This window comes from Canis lupus, chromosome 35, assembly GCF_048164855.1.
Source record: "Canis lupus baileyi chromosome 35, mCanLup2.hap1, whole genome shotgun sequence".
Lineage (NCBI taxonomy): Eukaryota > Metazoa > Chordata > Mammalia > Carnivora > Canidae > Canis > Canis lupus.
In genome coordinates, this window is record NC_132872.1 from 13,693,682 (window position 1) to 13,712,620 (window position 18,939).

General features: G+C 36.6%; 1 protein-coding gene across 10 annotated transcripts in view; it reads left to right on the forward strand.

The window, feature by feature from the left end:
- Positions 1-18,939, forward strand: part of CFAP44 (cilia and flagella associated protein 44) — a 126,489-nt gene that overhangs the window by 72,707 nt on the left and 34,843 nt on the right. For all 10 annotated transcript variants that reach the window (XM_072811729.1, XM_072811732.1, XM_072811733.1 and 7 more), the window contains 2 exons: positions 2,993-3,189; positions 5,034-5,208. In XM_072811729.1, the coding sequence (XP_072667830.1) occupies positions 2,993-3,189; positions 5,034-5,208 (372 nt within the window). The remainder of the gene's footprint in view (positions 1-2,992; positions 3,190-5,033; positions 5,209-18,939) is intronic.

An 18,939-nucleotide genomic window follows, 5' to 3' on the forward strand; every position in this document is an offset into this window, starting at 1 on the left:
TGTATATAATATATATGTATATGTGTGTTTATATATTCATATATATTCATTTCTGAAGAACTATTCATTCTATTCCATTGGCCTGCCTTTGTGCTAGTATAATGCTATTTTAATTATTCTTGACACCTGATATTATAAATCCTCTGGCTTTGTTTTTCATCTTCAGTATTGCATAGGTCCTTTGCAATTTGTCAATTTTCACCAAAAACCCTGCTAAGATTTTGACTGGAATTACACTGAATCTATAGATCAACTTTGACATAATAGATTTTTAAAATAAGTATTGAGTATTTCAACCCATAAATATGATAGATCTCAAAGAGAATCCACTTTTCATATCTCTTCTAGTGGTTATAACCATACATGTAAATAATGTATTTATATGAATTTATTAATCATTATTTATGGTTTCCTAGTATCATAGGTAGGATTTTGTTCACTCTAATGTGCTCATGCTTTCCTCTACTTCCTGAACTTATAAAATATAATAACTGCTTTAATGTGCTTGTCTGCTAGTTACATCATGTGTGTTTTCTGGGTCTATTTCTATTAGTTGAAAATTTTTTCTTTATTTTGGTTATGCTTTTTGCTTTGCTGAAAAACTTTGGATGCCAGACGTTATGAATTTCACATTGTAGGTACTGGGTATTTTTTTTTTTTTTTGACACTTTTAAATACTCTTGAGCCTTGTTTTGGGATTAAGTTACTTGGAAATAGTCTGAGTTTTTGAGGCTTGCTTTCAATCTGTGTTAGGCAGATTAAGTCTAGGCAGCCCTTAGTCTAGAGTTAATTTTTCATCATTACTAGGACAAAAATCCTTCTGAGAACTCTATCCTATGTATTATGGGGTTTGTGGAAACACAAGCTATTTTAACTTGTGTGAGGCCCAGGGATTATTCTATCTGTTGTCTTCTGGTGATTCTTTCCCCAACCTCAGGTAGACATATCACATGCATACAGGTGATCAGTAATCACCTGAAGCCTGGAAGAGAGACATCTGCAGACCTTCAGAGCTCTCTCCCTAGGCAGCAGTTTCCTCTCTGGTACTCTGCTCTGTGACTCATGGCACTGATATTAAATACCTGAATATTTGAATTGTGGAATTATATCTAGATTACTACCTACCAAGAGATGGAAGTAGCTAAGAAGTTCTTCTCAGGAACTATATATTTCAATATAATATATCCTATGTTTGGCTTTAATGACTATTCATATTATATTTGTTTATATATATATAGTATGAATTCATACAAATGAATATATTATGAATCTTAAACCAGTGAGGCTCATTGCCCCAGCCTGTCTGCTTCTTTCATTTGTTTGCGTTCCTGTGCTCTGCTGGAGCAGGTAGTTTTTGGTGAGGCCAGGAATCCCTGTTCCCAGGATCGAACATACTTGCAGCCGTTGTCTTTGGGACACTCCCCAGAAGCTGTCAGAATCAGGGAATATGTGCCTACAGCTCTAGGACCCAATTTGTCCATCATCCCCCTTGTCAGGTGGAACCTCTTCTTCCTCAATCTTCTTGCCTTCAATTGCTTGTTAATTCCCTGCTTTCCCTCCCTCGGCTTTATGTCTTCACTAAACATACGGAAGGAAATAAGTTACCTTGCTATCTGATCAGAATGGGGGAGAGAATAAAGTTGTACCACTGGGTACTACCAGTGTTTTCATCTCCACTAATTTAAATAGACCAAATGTGATAACTCTTGCTTGAATAATTTGCATTTTTCTGATTATTGATGAAGTTAAGCATTTATTTTCATACATTTATAGTTCACTTATATTTAATCTTCGGAGAAAGAGTCCATGTTCAATTTCCTTTGAATTCTATTTTTCCCTAGTTTTATTCACTGTTTCTGTGTTTTTCTTTTATTATATGTATTGCAAATACTTTCTCACACTTTGCTGTTTATCTTAAACTTTGTTTACATTTTTCTAACTATGCAGAAGTTTAAATTTTTGTTAAAGATTTTATTTATTTATTCATGAGAGACATGATGAGAAGACAGAGACATAGGCAGAGGGAGAAGCAGGCTCCCCATAAAGAGCCCAATGTGAGACTTTATCCCAGGACCCTGAGATCACGCCCTGAGCCAAAGGCAGACATGCTCAACCACTGAGGCATCCTAGAAATTTTAAATTTTGATGGAACCAAAACCATCCATGTTTTCCTTCATGTTTTTTTGTTTCATTGAAAGATTAAAATTTAAAGAGTAATATTCCAGCAGGCAGGAAGATAAAGGGAGTTAAGTTTTAGAGTGAAGAGAAAGATACTATGCTCTGCGAGAAAAGGCAAAATTAGAATTAGTAAGGCATTTTAAAAGAAGAAAGTGTTCAAAGGATTGGATTAAAAAATAGAAAGATGAACTAGGAATAATTACTATATACACAAATTAAATTCTAAAATTAAAAGATTGGAGAGTAATTATGAACTAGTGCCAAAAAAATAGCAACAATTAGCCATTAATTGATAATGATTAAATCTCTGTGGGCTGTAAAAGAAAATGAACTAGATAGTAATATGAATTCCTGAATTGAATATTTTTTATAGAGACAAATATGGTCATGTATATGAGCTATATGATATGTATATATATCAGATTATATATATAAAAGAGCTATATGAGATATTAGGTGGATTACATTTTGTCAGAGTTTGATGTGATCCACTCACCATTAAATTATAGTCTGCCTGAAAATTTTTCATTTTTCTACATATTAGCAAAAGAGTGGCATTATATGATTAATAATGGGTTGTGTAATGTTTTCATTAGAAAGAAAATTCTACTTGTTCTTTAACCAAGTCCTATGCGACTTCTATCACATCCTTGTTGGTTAACGCATTGTCAAATTTTTGGATCTAGCAATATCATTTATAAGCATAGTGTATAAGTGGTCTTATTTTGTTACTTAATCTTGCAGAATTATTAAAATAGTATAAATGGTTAAAATGGTGACTAGTGTAAATACTTGTTCTATTTTTTTTTTTCAGATTTCGTGAGTCATTGGAAAATGATATTATTGTGGTTCGTGCCATACAAAGTGATCACAAGATATCTTCCTATAGACTTGTGAAGCCCTCTAAGTACTCCAAGTTCAAAAGAATAAGTCTAACAGAGAGAAGAACAAGCAAATTGGAGAGATCTGAAAAAGAGGGAGCTGGAAGAAAGGATAGCCAGAAAGATACAGGTAGCCTAAATAACAAGAAGGCTTCTAAATTCTTACTTTAATAAGTTTCTTTTTTTTTATTTTTTATTTATTTATGATAGTCACACAGAGAGAGAGAGAGAGAGGCAGAGACATAGGCAGAGGGAGAAGCAGGCTCCATGTACCGGGAGCCCAACATGGGATTTGATCCCGGGTCTCCAGGATCATGCCCTGGGCCAAAGGCAGGCGCCAAACCGCTGCGCCACCCAGGGATCCCTTACTTTAATAAGTTTCTTTTTTTTTTTTTTTTTTTTTTTTTATTTTTTATTTTTTTCTTTAATAAGTTTCAAATAGGTTTCAAATAGGTAGAACCTTCAGATCCTTTTTTGATGGCTTGAGCTCAATCTCTTGCCTCCCTTTCCTTATTCCTTCGGAATAATAATCAAGAGAGATAGGGCGGTGTGGCATGGCTGAGAATGGGAAGCCATGTTCCTCCAGCAAATGCTCCGCACCAGCTCTTCAATGCGTGCTGCTAAGGAAAACCCACCCTGGTTATGTGACTGAGTGGGTTAGAGTACTTGATGCTGCTGATTTCTTCCAACATCTATTCTTAAGTCTAGGATTTCCCCAGTTGCTAGTTTCTAGGCAGTGTTTCCTTGCAGATTCTTGGACCCTAACCCAGAGTATGGGGATAGAATGTGACATTTCAAAATATTGTCCAAGAGCAAGTGCTTTAAACAGAGCGATGAGCTTAGAATTCAGGTGTGAAAAGTACCTCTTAATCTCTGTGACCTGCCTCTTGTAACTACCCACGGGGTGACTGCAGATGAATAGGAGGAAGACAAGAATTCTGGGAATGACTTGGAGAGCCCAATCAAAAATAAATCAAGGGGGGCACTGCAGCTAGTGCCCATGATACAGTACTGACATTAATGCCGCTTTATCCTCTTGATTGAGAAAAACTTAATGGCTCCTTTCTGCCTCTGGGATAAATTCTGAAATCATTTTCCTGGTATTTAATCCTTCCACAGCATATCCTTATTCTGTTTCCTATTAATAGTGCATTTTCATACTGTTCTGCTAGTATTTTTAGCCTATTGTCTTGCTCACTGCTCTCTAATTATGCCTGATAGTTTTATACGCAGGCTCCCACTGGAGGGACCAATTCCTTCCTCTCTTCTCTGAATTCTACCAATTCTTAGAGATCCCAGATTGAATTACACTTTTGTTATAAAGTCTTTCCATGATCACTCAAGCCACACTAAACTCCTGCTTTTCCATATTACCATATATTTGAAATGAGAAGTGAAATCGTGAGTTATAACCATATGACCATCTCATATTATTATTTAACTTTTTTCCAAAGTATATCTCTCCATAGCTTGAACATAAAGTAAGAAATTGCCTCAGTAGATACATAACTCTTAAATCATAGGTTTGATTGCATGTTTCTGACCAGTTTTTTAATTGGCCCCAGACCACTGCAGTTGGTGAATGTCACCTCAAATTATACATGTCAGATAGGACTTGCTTGGTTTCCCCTTCCCCCACTATATCACAAATATTCCAACCATTTCCCAGTGTATCTTATCTGTCAGTGGCCTCTCGTGATTTATCTTGTTTTTGTCTTATCTTGCCAACTTTTCAATAAAGTCCTTTGGAGCAAATGCTGTGACTTAGGTCTCTTTATTTTGGTATGCTAAAAGACTTATTTTGGGGTTGAATTGATGGTCATTGTTTAACAAAATGAATTACAGATTCATTATATCCTGTTTTTTAAAATGGGGCAGGTTTAAAAAAGTTTGAGAATTTCGTTTTGATGTTTCAAGAAGATGGAAAACAAACAAACAAACAAACAAACAAACAAACATTGACTCTCTGTACAGGTGGGAGCATTAGTGTGCCAGAAGAATCAATTATAGAGGAAGGGAAGAAATTTCGGCCTAAAACCCTAAGTGAAATTATGGTGGAAAATCAAATTGAGAAAACAAGGAAACTTATATTAAAAGCTGAAAGGGCCCAGCTTAAGATTCAGCAGCGAAAAAAAGAATGGGAAGAACTGTAAGTGTGTGTATTTTTGTTTTCTTTCTTTTTTCCTTCTTTCTTTCCTTTTTTCTTTTTTTTTCACCCATACGCTTTCATCTTAACATGAGTTTCAGGATATCTTTGAAATAGAAACAGAGATGAAGTATTGAAATCGGATCAGCTGGGTCTTTGAGAGTGGTGATACCTTAGTGGAACATCCTTAGGGTTTGGGGCCCAGGAATTCCATTTTGTGAATGCAGTCAGAGATTTTTAAGGATTAAGAAATTCCTATCTATCCAACCATCAGGTTATTTTTCTTTATGCTCTAATATCTTATAATTTTGACTTTCACCTTTAGGTCTCTCATCAACTAAAGTTGACTTTTAAAAACTCAGGCATGGGGTACTTTTATTTAACAAGCACATTGTTTTTTTTGTTTGCCACCTACATGTGTTTAATGAAATGTTTCTTCATGTCTTTTGCTCATGTTCAAATAAGATTGTTTGCTATTTTACTGTTAAGTTCTGAATTTCTTTTTATATTCTAGATACAAGTCCTTAGTTGTTTATGTGGTTTTCAAGTATTTTCTCCTAGTCTATAGCTTGTCTTTTCATGTCCTTAATAGGGACCTTTTGCATAGTGCAAGTTTTTAATTTTGTTAAACCCAATTTATCATTTTTTTCCTTCTGTCAATCTTGTTTTTAGTGTTGAGTTTAAGAATTCTACCTAGCCCTAGTCCCCAGTGATTTTCTACTATATTTTTCTTTCTTTTTTTTTTAAAAGATTTTATTTATTTATTCATGAGAGACACACACAGAGAGAGAGAGAGAGGCAGAAACACAGGCAGAGGGAGAAGCAGACGCAGGCAGAGGGCGAAGTCCCAAGGCGGGACTCGATTCCAGGTCTCCAGGACCACACCTTGGGCGGAAGGTGGTGCCAAACCGCTGAGCCACCGGGGCTGCCCTATATTTTTCTTTAAAGTTTAATAGTTTTACATTTTACATTTAAGTCTATGATCCATTTGGAGTTCATTTTTGTATAAGTTTTGAGATTCGGGTGTTTTTTCCTACTTTTTGTTTTGTTTTGCCTGTGGATTTGCGATTGCTCTAGCACTATTTGTTGAAAAGGCTCTCCTCCGCTGAATTGGTTTTGCAATTTTCACATTTGTCAGAAGTCAATCTGAGCATATTTGTGTGGGTCCAATTCTGGGTTCATGTTCTGTTCCATTGATCCATGCGTCTGTCCCTTTGCTAATAACATACAATCTTGATTATCGTAGCTATGTAAGAGATCTTGAAATTGGTCCTCTCATTGTAGTCTTTTTTTTTTTTCCATATTGCTTAACTATTCTAGTTACTTTGCCTTTCTATATAAATTTTAAAATAATTTTGTCTACACTTACAAATAAAATCTAACTGGAATTATGATAGAAATTGTGTTAAACCTGTGTATCAGTTGCGGGGGAGGGGGGTTGACATATTTATTATGTTGAATTTTGTAATCCATGGACATGGTATGATTCTCAATTTATTTAGATCTCCTTTGATTTCTTTCATCAGTGTTTTGTTTCTGTATAAAAGTCCTACACATATTTTGTTAGGATTAGACACTTTTTTGGCAATTGTAAATGATAATTTGCTTTTGATTTTGGTATCTATGTGCTCATGTTCATTGTTAGTATAGAAATACAATTGGTTTTTGTGTGTGTGTGTTTATCTAGTATCCTGTGGCCTTGCTAACTGTCATATTCTGACCATCTTTTGGTAGGTTCCTTAGGATTTTCTGTGTAGACAATCTTATCATCTGTAAATAGGGACAGTGTTATTTTTTCCCAGTTTGTTTGCCTCTTATTTCCCTTATTTTCTTGTTGGACTGGCTAGAATTTCAAATATAATGTTGAAATAGAATGGAGCTTCTAGAATTTGTTCCTGATCTTAAGGGGAAAGAATTCAGTATTTGAATGGTATATTGGTTTTCATTCTTCTGCTTGAGGCTGCCTGTTTGAGGTTGATGTTTCACTGACTGTATATAGTAGGGTTATGTTTTTTAATCTATTAATCTCAGTTCTTCAATTGGTATATTAAGACCATTTACCCTTATGTAATTTACACATGGATTTACTTATATATTTATATATATAATTATTGATAGTTCAGGCTTATATCTGCTATTTTATATTTTGTTTTCTGTTCTCTGTATTTTTTGTTAGTTTCAGAGACAGAATGTATTGATTAATCAGTTGCATATAAAATTTATTGATTAATCAGTTGCATATAATAGTCAATGCTCATTACTTCAAGTGCCCTCTTTAATGCCCATCACCCAATTATCCCTTCCCCCTGCCAACCTCTCCTCTAGCAAACCTTCAGTTTGTTTCCTGGAATTAAGCATCTCTTATCGTTTTCTTCTCTCTCAATTTTCATCTTATTTTATTTTTCCTTCCTTTCCCCCATGTTCATCTGTTTTGTTTCTTAAATTCCACATATGAGTGAAATAATATGGTATTTGTCTTTCTCTGACTGACTTGTTTCACTTAGTATATTATCCTCTGGTTCCATCCATGCCATTGAAAAATATGGAAAGAGCCCAGATGTCCATCAACAGATGAATGGATAAGGAAGATGTGGTATATATATAAAATGGAATATTACTCAGCCATCAAAAAGAATGTTCTCGGTGTTTTTTTGTTTTTAATTTTTCATGATTTCCTGTGGTTTACTTGAATATTTTAGAGTTCCAATATGATTATAATGTTTTTGAGAGTATCACTTTGAACACCTTTTTTAGCATTTTCTCTGGGTAGTACATTATGTATTCACAACTTACCACTGTCTACTGGTATTGACATTTTATCAACTTGAATGAAATGTAAAATTACCTTACCTGCCTTCAAGTCCCTTTACATATCCCACTGCTTCACACATCCCACTGCTTCTTGTTTCCCTTGTTTATAGAATAATTGTATAAATATTTTCTCTATATACATTTTATTCTCTTGATTTTTTTTCTCAACTGGCTATCCAGACTATGTTGTTAATCTCCAGATATTTATGAATTTTACAGTTTCTTTCTTGTAGTTGATTTCTAGTCTTATACCTTTGAGGTTAGGAAAGAAATGATATGATTTCAAGTTTTTTCAGTTAATTAAGACTTGTTTTGTGGCCTGCTGTGATTTATCCTGAAGAATGTTCCATGTGCATTTAAGAATGTGTATTCTGCTACTGTTGAATGGAATGTCTGTAAATATTTGTTAAGTCCATCTGGTCTAACTTGGTATTTAAGTCCAATGTTTCCTTATTGATTTGGGGTTTTTGGGGGGAGGGTCTGGATGACCTAGTTTTGTTGTATGTTTGGATTCTTTCTCTTTATGTTGTTTGTATCTGTTAAAGGTTTTGCTTTGTGATGACTATGAGCCTTATATAAAACATTTCAATCTATTTTAACCTGATAATGACTTAACTTTGAACATATGCTAAAGCATACTTAACTCCCCCCAACACTTTGTTTTTGATGTCACAGTTTGTATTTTCTTACTTTATATATCCATTAACAAATTATTGTAGTTATAGTTACTTTTAATACTTTGCCTTTTAACCTTTATACTAAATTTATAAAATATTTACTCACCATCATTAAAATATTAGAGTATTCCTAATTTAACTTTATATTCGCCTTTATCAATGAAATTTATACATGTTTTCCTGTTCCTAGTCAGTGTCCTTTCACTTCAGCTTGAAGAACTGACTTTAGCATTTCTTGTTAGGCTGGACTAGTGGTGATGAACTCCTACAGCTTTCATTTGTCTGGAAAACTCTTTATTTGCCCCAATGCTTAAGGGAAAGCTTTGCCAGGTAGGTTATTTTTGGTCAGCAGTCTTTCTTTATCATACAATTGACACATTTAGTGTCCAATTTAGTGGAGTTTTTTATATATTGAGGTTTTCAACCATTACCACTATTTTCTAATATCATAGTCCCCCCCCCCAAAAAAAACCCCACTCATTAGCAGTCACTCTCCATTTCCCCAAACTCTCATTCTTAGCCCTAAGCAACCACTTTTTTTTTTTTTTTTTGAAAGAGAGAGCATGGGATCCCTGGGTGGCGCAGCGGTTTGGCGCCTGTCTTTGGCACAGGGCACGATCCTGGAGACCCGGGATCGAATCCCACATTGGGCTCCCGGTGCATGGAGCCTGCTTCTCCCTCTGCCTGTGTCTCTGCCTCTCTCTCTCTCTCTCTATGTGACTATCATAAATAAATAAAAAAAATTAAAAAAAAAAGAGAGAGCATGAGTAGGAAGGCATAGAGGGACAGAGGGAGAGGGACGGAGAGAATCTTAAGCAGGCTCCACACCAAATGTGGACATGGGGCTCGATCTCATGACCCTGTAGCTGTGATTTGAGTTGAAATCAAAAGTTGGACACTTAATTGACTGAGTCACCCAGGTGCCTCTTAAGTCTAAGCAACCTTTTATTTTTTTTTTTGTCTACAGATTTGTCTATTCTAGACACTTTATATACATGAATTCTGTGGTCTTTGTGACTGGCTTTTTTTTTTCTTCGTATGACTTTCATTTTCATCCATGGTGTAGCATGTGTCAGTACTTCACTCCTTTTTATGACCAAATAATCCATATCACATTTATATGTCATCAGTTGAAACACATTTAGGTTATTTCCACTTTTTCACCATTATGAATAACGCCACTGTTAACATTTACATAAATTTTATGTGGACATGTGTTTTCAACTCTCTTGGGTGGATACCTAGGAGAGGAATTGCTCCTTTAATATGCTAACTCTGTTTAACCTTTATTTTTTAATTGAAGCATGGTTGACACACAATGTCAGTTTAGCTTCAGGTGTACAACAGAATTTGACAACTCTATATATTATGCAATACTCATAAGTGTAGCTACCATCTGTCCCCATACAGTGCTATTACAATACTGTTGACTATATTCTCTATGCTGTACCTTTCAGCCCTGTAGCTTATACATTTAATAATTGGAAGCCTGTGCCTGCCATTCCCCTCACTCATTTTGTGCATTCTCAAACCCTTCTCTTTTTTGGTAACTATGGTTTGTTTTCTGTGATTATGGGTCTAATTTTGCTTGTTGTTGTTTGTAGACTTGTTTTTTAGATTCTACATAGAAGTGAAATGATATTATATTTGTCTTTCTATGAATTATTTTATTTAGCATAATGCCCTTTAGGTCCATCCATGTTTTGGAAATGGCAGGACCTCATTCTTTTTTATTGCTGAGTAATATTCCATTATTATTTCTTTTTCTTATATGATTGCTGTGGTTAGGACTTCCAGTATTATGTTGAATGAAAGGATGAGAGTCAATCTCTCTTGTTCCTCATCTTAGAGGAAAAGCTCTCTCTCTTTTTTTTTTTTTTAACCATTGAGTTTGAGGATAGCCATTTGGTTTTTTCCATATATGCCTTTATTGTTAAGGTTCCCTTTACACTCACTGTGTTGAGAGTTTTTATCATGAGTTGATATTGGATTTTGTCAAATGCCTTTTCTGTACATATTGAGATGATTGTATTATTTTTATCCTTACTCTGTAAATATGATGAATTAAATTGATTTGTGAGTATAGAAGCATCCCTGCATTCCTGAAATAAATCCTACTTGATCTTGTTGATGTCTCTTTAATGTATTGTTGAATTCAGTTTGCTAATATTTAGTTGAGGATTTTTATATCTATATTCATCAGGGATATTGGCCTATAGTTTCTTTTCCCAAGTTTTTATTTAAATTCCAGCTAGTTGACATACAGTGTAATATTGGTTTCAGGTGTAGAATTTAATGATTCAACATTTACATTCAACACCCGGTGCTAGTTACAAGTACCCTCCTTAATCCCCATCACCTATTTAACCCATCATCCTACACATGTCCCCTCTAGTAACCATTGGTTTGTTCTCTAGGTAAAAGTCTGTACCTGATTTTCTTCCCCACCCCCCAGTTCATTTGTTTTGTTTCATCAATTCCTAGCCACAGCTATCAGACAACACAAAGAAATAAAAGGCATCCAGATCAGCAAGGAAGAAGTCAAACTTTCACCGTTTGCAGATGATGACATGATACTCTCCACATAAAACCCAAAAGACTCCACCCAAAAATCGCTAGAACTGATGCATGAATTCAGTAAAGTCACAGCATATAAAATCAATGTGCAGAAATCTGTTGCATTTCTATACGCCAATAACAAAGCAGCAGAAAGAGAAATCAAGGAAACAACCCCATTTACAGTTGTACCAAAACCCATAAGATACCAGGGAATAAACCTAACCAAAGAGGTAAAAGATCCGCATGCTGAAAACTCTTTAGTCTCTATAACACTTATGGAAGAACTTGAAGAAGTCACCAAAAAATGGAAAAACATTCCATGCTCATGGATTGGAAGAACAATTATTTTTAAAATGTCTATACTACCCAAAGCAATCTACACATTCAATGCAACCCCAACCAAAATACCACCGGCATTTTTCACAGAACTAGAACAAACAATCCTAAAACTTGCATGGACCCACAAAAGACCCTGAATAGCCACAGCAATCTTGAAAAAAGAAAAAAGCAAAGCTGGAGGCATCACAATTCCGGACTTCAAATTATATTACAAAGCTTTAGTGATGGTACTGGCACAAACACAGACACGTAGATCAGTGGAACAGAGTAGAAAATCCAGAAATGAACCCGCAACTACGTGGTCAATTAATCTTCAACAAAGCAGGGAAGAATATCTAATGGAAAAAGGCCGTCTCTTTAACAAATGGTGTTGGGAAAATTGGAGAGCACCACGCAGAAGAATGAAACCAGACCACTTTCTTAATTACCACACACAAAAATAAATTCAAAATGGATTAAAGACCCAAATACGAGTCAGGAAACCCTTTAAATGCTAGAGGAGAACGCAGGCAGCAACTTCTTTGATCCTGGCTGCAGCCCGTGTTTTCTTATTAGATATGTATGGAGGTACACTGTACAAGGCCAGCATTACCCTGATACCAAAGCCAGACTAAGACATTACATAAAAACAGAAGTATATGGTATTTGTCTTTCTCTGACTTATTTCACTTAGCATAATACCCTCTAGCTGCATCCATGTCATTGAAAATGGCAAGATTTCATTCTTTTTGATAGCTAAGTAATAGCCCATTGGGTCTGTGTATGGATGGATATATATGTCTCACTTCTTTACCCATTTATCAGTGGACATTTGGGTTCTTTCTCCATAATTTGCCTCTTGGTGATAGTGCTGCTATAAACATTGGGGTGGAGGTACCTCTTCAAATCAGTATTTTTGTATCCTTTGGATAAATATCTAGTAGTGCAATTGCTGGGTTGAAGGTAGTTCTATTTTTAATTCTTTAAGAACATCCATATAGTTTCCAGAGTGGCTGCACCCATTTGCATTCCCACCCACAATGTAAGAAAGTTCCCCTTTCTCCTCATCTCACCAACATCTATTGTTTCTTAGGTTGTTAATTTTAGCTTTTCTGACAGGTGTGATGTGGTATGTCATTGTGGTTTTGATTTGGATTTCCCTGATGATGACTGACGTGGAGCACCTTGGCATGTGTCTGTTAGCCATCTGGATGTCCTCTTTGGAAAAATGTCTGTTCATGTCTTCTGCCCGTTCCTTGACTGGATTATTTATTTTTTGGATGTTGATTTTGATAAGTTCTTTATGGATCTGGGTACTAGCTCTTCATCTGATATGTCATTTGCAAATATCTTCTCCCCATCCACTGGTTGCCTTTTAGTTTTGTTGCCTGTTTCCTTCACCTGTGCAGAAGCTTTTTATTTTGATGGAGTCCCAATAGTTTCTTTTTCCTTTTGTTCCCCTTGCCTCTGGAGACGTATCTAATAAGAAATCACGGGCTGCAGCCAGGATCAAAGAAGTTGCTGCCTGCGTTCTCCTCTAGCATTTGAAGGGTTTCCTGACTCGTATTTAGGTCTTTAATCCATTTTGAATTTATTTTTGTGTGTGGTGTAAGAAAGTGGTCTGGTTTCATTCTTCTGCGTGGTGCTCTCCAATTTTCCCAACACCATTTGTTAAAGAGACGGCCTTTTTCCATTAGATATTCTTCCCTGCTTTGTTGAAGATTAATTGACCACGTAGTTGCGGGTTCATTTCTGGATTTTCTACTCTGTTCCACTGATCTACGTGTCTGTGTTTGTGCCAGTACCATCACTAAAGCTTTGTAATATAATTTGAAGTCCGGAATTGTGATGCCTCCAGCTTTGCTTTTTTCTTTTTTCAAGATTGCTTTGGCTATTCAGGGTCTTTTGTGGGTCCATGCAAGTTTTAGGATTGTTTGTTCTAGTTCTGTGAAAAATGCCGGTGGTATTTTGGTTGGGGTTGCATTGAATGTGTAGATTGCTTTGGGTAGTATAGACATTTTAAAAATAATTGTTCTTCCAATCCATGAGCATGGAATGTTTTTCCATTTTTTGGTGACTTCTTCAAGTTCTTCCATAAGTGTTATAGAGACTAAAGAGTTTTCAGCATGCGGATCTTTTACCTCTTTGGTTAGGTTTATTCCCTGGTATCTTATGGGTTTTGGTACAACTGTAAATGGGGTTGTTTCCTTGATTTCTCTTTCTGCTGCTTTGTTATTGGCGTATAGAAATGCAACAGATTTCTGCACATTGATTTTATATGCTGTGACTTTACTGAATTCATGCATCAGTTCTAGCGATTTTTGGGTGGAGTCTTTTGGGTTTTATGTGGAGAGTATCATGTCATCATCTGCAAACGGTGAAAGTTTGACTTCTTCCTTGCTGATCTGGATGCCTTTTATTTCTTTGTGTTGTCTGATAGCTGAGGCCAGGACTTTCAGTAATATGTTGAACATCAGTCATCCCTGTCATGTTCCTGACTCTAGGGGAAAAGTTTGCAGTTTTTCCCCATTTTGAGTGATATTTGCTGTGGGCTTTTCAGATATGGCATTTATGATATTGAGTTATGTTGTCTCTATCCATAAATGTGAAGAGTTTTAATCAAGAAAGCTTGCTCTATTTTATCAAATGCTTCTTCTGTATCGGTTGAGAAGATTTTATGTTATTGTCCTTTCTTTTATTTATGTGGTGTATCACATTGATTTTGCGGATACTGAGCCACTCTGCAGCCTAGGAATAAATCTCACTTGGTTGTGATGAATAATTCTTTTATGTACTGTTGGATTTGATTAGCTAGTATCTTGTTGAGAATTTTTTGTATCCCTGATCATCAAGGATTTTAGCCTGTAATTCTCTTCTTCAGCAGGATCTTTGTCTGGTTTTGGAATCAAGGTAATGCTGCCCTCATGGAATGAGTTTGGAAGTTTTCCTTACATTTCTATTTTTTTGTAACAGTTTCAGAATAGGTATTTAATTCTTTAAACATTTGGTAGAATTCCCCTGGGAAGCCATCTGGCTCTGGATTCATGTTTGTTGGAGATTTTCAGTTGCCGATTCAATTTCTTTGCTGGTTGTGGGTCTGTTCAGGTTTTCTATTTCTTCCTGTTTCCGTTCTGGTAGTTTATGTTTCTAGGACATTAATATGTTATTAATTTCTTTTTTTAAAAAAAAGATTTTATTTATTCATAAGAGACACAGAGAGGGAGGCAGAGATACAGGCAAAGGGAGAAGCAGGCCCCCTGCGGGACCCCGATGTGGGACTCAATCCCAGGACCCCAGGATCATGCCCTGAGTGAAAGGCAGATGCTCAACCACTGAGGAACCTATGTATCCCCAGAAATTTATTAATTTCTTCCAGATTGCTCAATTTGTTGGGATATAATTGCCATAAGATTCTCTTATAATTTTTTGTATTTTTGTGATGTTGTTTGTCATCTCTTATTCGTGATTTTATTTATTTGGGTCTTTTCTCTTTCTTTTTTGAGAAGTCTGGCTAGGGGTTTATTGATTTGGTTTGTTCTTTTCAAAAAACCAGCTCCTGGTTTCTTTGATCTGTTCTGCTGGTTTTATTTCTATATCATTTATTTCTGCTCCAATCTTAATTATTTCCCTTCTCCACTGGTTTTAGGCTTTATTTACTGTTCTTTTTCCAGTTCCTTTAGATGTAAGGTTAAGTTGTGTATTTGAGACTTTTCTTCTTGAAGAAGGCCTGTATTGCTATATACTTTTTTCTTATGACTGCCTTTATTAAATCCCAAAGGTTTTGGATGGTTTTATTTCCAGTTTAATTTGCTTCCATGTATTTTTAAAAGTTTGTTCTATAATTTCCTAGTTAACCCATTCATTCTTTAGTAGAATGTTCTTTAATTTCCATGTATTGTGGTCTTTCCAATTTTTTTCTTGTGGTTAACTTCATGTTTCATTGTACTGTGGTCTGAAAATATGATGGTATGATCTCAGGCTTTTGGTACTGGTTGAACACTGATTTGTGGCCCAGTATGTGATCTCTTCTGGAGAATGTTCCATGTGCACTTAAAAAGAATGCATATTCTGCTGCTTTAGATGTTCGGAATATATCTATTAAGTCCATTTGGTCCAGTGTGTCATTCAAAGCCATCGCTTCCTGGTTGATATTCTATTTAGATTATTTGCTTGTTGTTGTGAGTGGGGTGTTAGAGTCCCTTACTATTGTTGTGTTATTATCAGTGAGTTTCTTTAAATTTGTTATTAAGTGATTTATGTATTTGGCTGTTCCCAAGCCATGAGCATAAATATTTACAGTTGTTGTATCTTGTTGGATAGACCCCTTTAGTATGATATAGTGTCCTTGTTCATCTCTTATTACAATCGTTGGTTTAAAATAGTTTGTCTGATATAAGTATGGCTACTCCAGCTTTTGATGTTTGCTAGCATGATATATGGTTCTCAACCCCCCCTCACTTTCAATCTGGAGGTGGTTTTGGGTCTAAAATGAGTCTCTGGTAGGCAGCATAACAATGGGTCTTGCTTTTTTTTAATCCATTCTGATACCATATGTGTTTTGATTGGAGTATTTAGTCCATTTACATTCAGAGTAATTATTATTTTAAAAAAATACTTTATTTGACAGATAAGGAAAGAGCACAAGTAGGGGGAGTGGCAGAAGGAGAGGGAGAAGCAGGCTCCCCACTAAGCAGGGAGTGCAATATGGGGCTCAATCCCAGGACCCTGGGATCATGAATTGAGACAAAGACACTTAACCAACTGAGCCACCTAGGTGCCTCAGAGTAATTATTGATAGATATAAATGTAGTACCATTGCATTACCTGTAAAGTCACTGTTCCTGTAGATTGTCTTTATTCCTTTCTAGTATTTGTTGCTTTTGGTCTCTTTTCTGCTCAAAGAGTCCCCTTTAACATTTCTTGCAGAGCTGGCTTAGTGTTCATGAACTCCTTTAGTTTTTGTTTTCTCTTGGAAACTCTTTATCTTTCTTTCTAGCCTGAATGACTGTTTTGCTGGATAAAGTATTCTTGACTGCATATTTTTTCCACTTAGCACATTGAATATATATCACATTCCAGTCCTTTCTGGCCTACCAAGTTTCTGTAGGCATATCTGCTTCTAATCCTCTGTGTCTACCCTTGTAGGTTGAGGACCTTTTGTTCCTACTGCTTTTAGAATTCTCTATTTTTGTATTTTGCTAGCTTCACTGTGATATGTCTAGGTGTTAGCCTGTTTATGTTGATTTTGAGGGGAGTTCTCAGTGCCTCTTGTATTTGAGTGCCTGGTTCCTTCCCCAGATTAGGAAAGTTCTCAGCTATGATTTTGTTCAAATAAACCTTCTGCCTCTTATTCCTAGTTGTCTTCTTCTGGAATCCCTATGTTATGGATATTATTGCACTTTATGGAATCACTGAGTTCCCTAAATCAACCTTCAATATCTAATAGTTTTCTTTCCCTCTTACTTTCAGCTTCATCATTTTCCATAGTTTATCTTCTCTATTCTAATTCATTCTTCTGGTTCTTCCATCTTCACTGTGATGATTACATCTAGTTGTTTTCCATCTTAGTGATGGCATTTTAAAAATTTGGCCTGACTAGTTTTTAGGTCTTTTATCTCTGCAGGAAGGGTTTCTCTGGTGTCTTCTATGCCTTTTGCAAGCCCAACTAGTATTCTTACGAATGTTGTTCTAAATTCTTATTCATATATCTTATTTCTATCTGCTTTGAGAAAATCCCTGGGTGTGATTTCTTCTGCATCTTTCTTTTGGGGAGAATTCCTCCATCTTGTCACTTTGTATGTTTCCTGTTCCTGAGAGTAACACTATATTAAGAAGGGATCATACAATATCTAGGACCTGGCACTTCAGAAAGTGTTTCTGGTGTATCTATGTGCACTCTGCTGTTGTGTTTGGGCTGCTCTTTTCCCCCCTTTTTCTTTGGAATCGGGCTTATAGATTTTTGTTAGTCTGTTTGGTTTTTTTGTTATTGTTGCTCCCTTTCTTTTTACCTCTTTTTTTCAGAGAGTGCTCTGGCTCATAGTCAGATTTGCCTAGTAACCACACACTTGCAGGGCACAGGGGGGCGGGGTTTGGTGTAAGTGGGTCCCACCTCCACTGCGGGTGTTGAGTTTCTCACTGAAGTCTGACTATGTTGGTGGCAAGGGAGAAAATGGGGCCACCCCACTCTCTACTCCCAGGACAAGGAATCTGGTGCTTGACACTGAGAAGTCCTCACAAAAGAATGAACAATCTCCCTTGTGTTCCAGGCTTTTGTCAGATCCCTACCCTTACCTTTTCTGTGCTTGGCACTATTGGCATGCCTGACACCACAGGTCTCCTGCCTTTTATCTCTGGTGCACAGATGGGATTTAAGACTCCAAATCTAATGACGTGGCATGATACAGATCTGCTACCCTCCGCTAGGAGAGAGCCTTACCATGTCTGGTGCTGTTTCATCCCAGAAACAGTCACGCATCTGCACAAATGCACCTCTGTGTGCACCTATATCCCATGCAGGTGAAGGCCTGCTTAATGGCACATGCAGGGTTTTTTTTTTTTTTTTCTTGTCCTTGGAGAGACAATATATCTTCTTTCAGATGTATTCCAGGAAGGGGAGCATTCTCTCCCAGTGTGATGCAGGGGATCCCTACACCATGCTTTCTGCTTCCAGGCCTGTGCATTTCTCTTCCCCAGGAGCATCCACCATGGCTCAACTCTGGTGAAAATCACTCACTTCCAAAACCTTAGTATTTGAGCTCTACACACTCCTTGCAAAAATGTGCAATACCCAGTTTCTTTCAACTCCCCAGTCAGTGGTTTGGGGCAGTGGTTTGGGTTTTTCTTGCATGAACCCAATGTGCTATTCTCTCTGTCCCCCTCCCTTTCTCTCTCTGCAGAAAGGGCTCCCTCCTCACTGTGGCTTTTCTCTCCCTCAGTTCACATCTACATGCCTCATATTTGCCACAATCACTACTTCTGGCCATGAAGATTATTCTCCCAATCCTCAGACTAATATCCTAGGTGTTCCAAATGATTTAATGTCAATCTAGCTGTGTTCAAGGGGTGAGGCAATCCCAGAGTCGTCCTACTACTCCTCCATCTTAACTCCTGTCTCTAGATGCCTTTTTAAACGAAAGCTTTAAACTAATCTGCTCATGGTCCCTCAGCCCCATTGCAGTTCAGTGTCAGGAGTGTAAACTAATCTGCTCATGGTCCCTCAGTCCTATACCTCCCATTGTAGTTCACAGTGTCAGGAGTGGTGATTCCCTTTGTTACTGTGTATTCATCTCTCGTTGTTCTTTGTGTGGTCTACCTTTTGTTGTGCAGAAGCTGTGTTGTCAGCCCTCAGTTATTCTTTGGAAGAAATTAC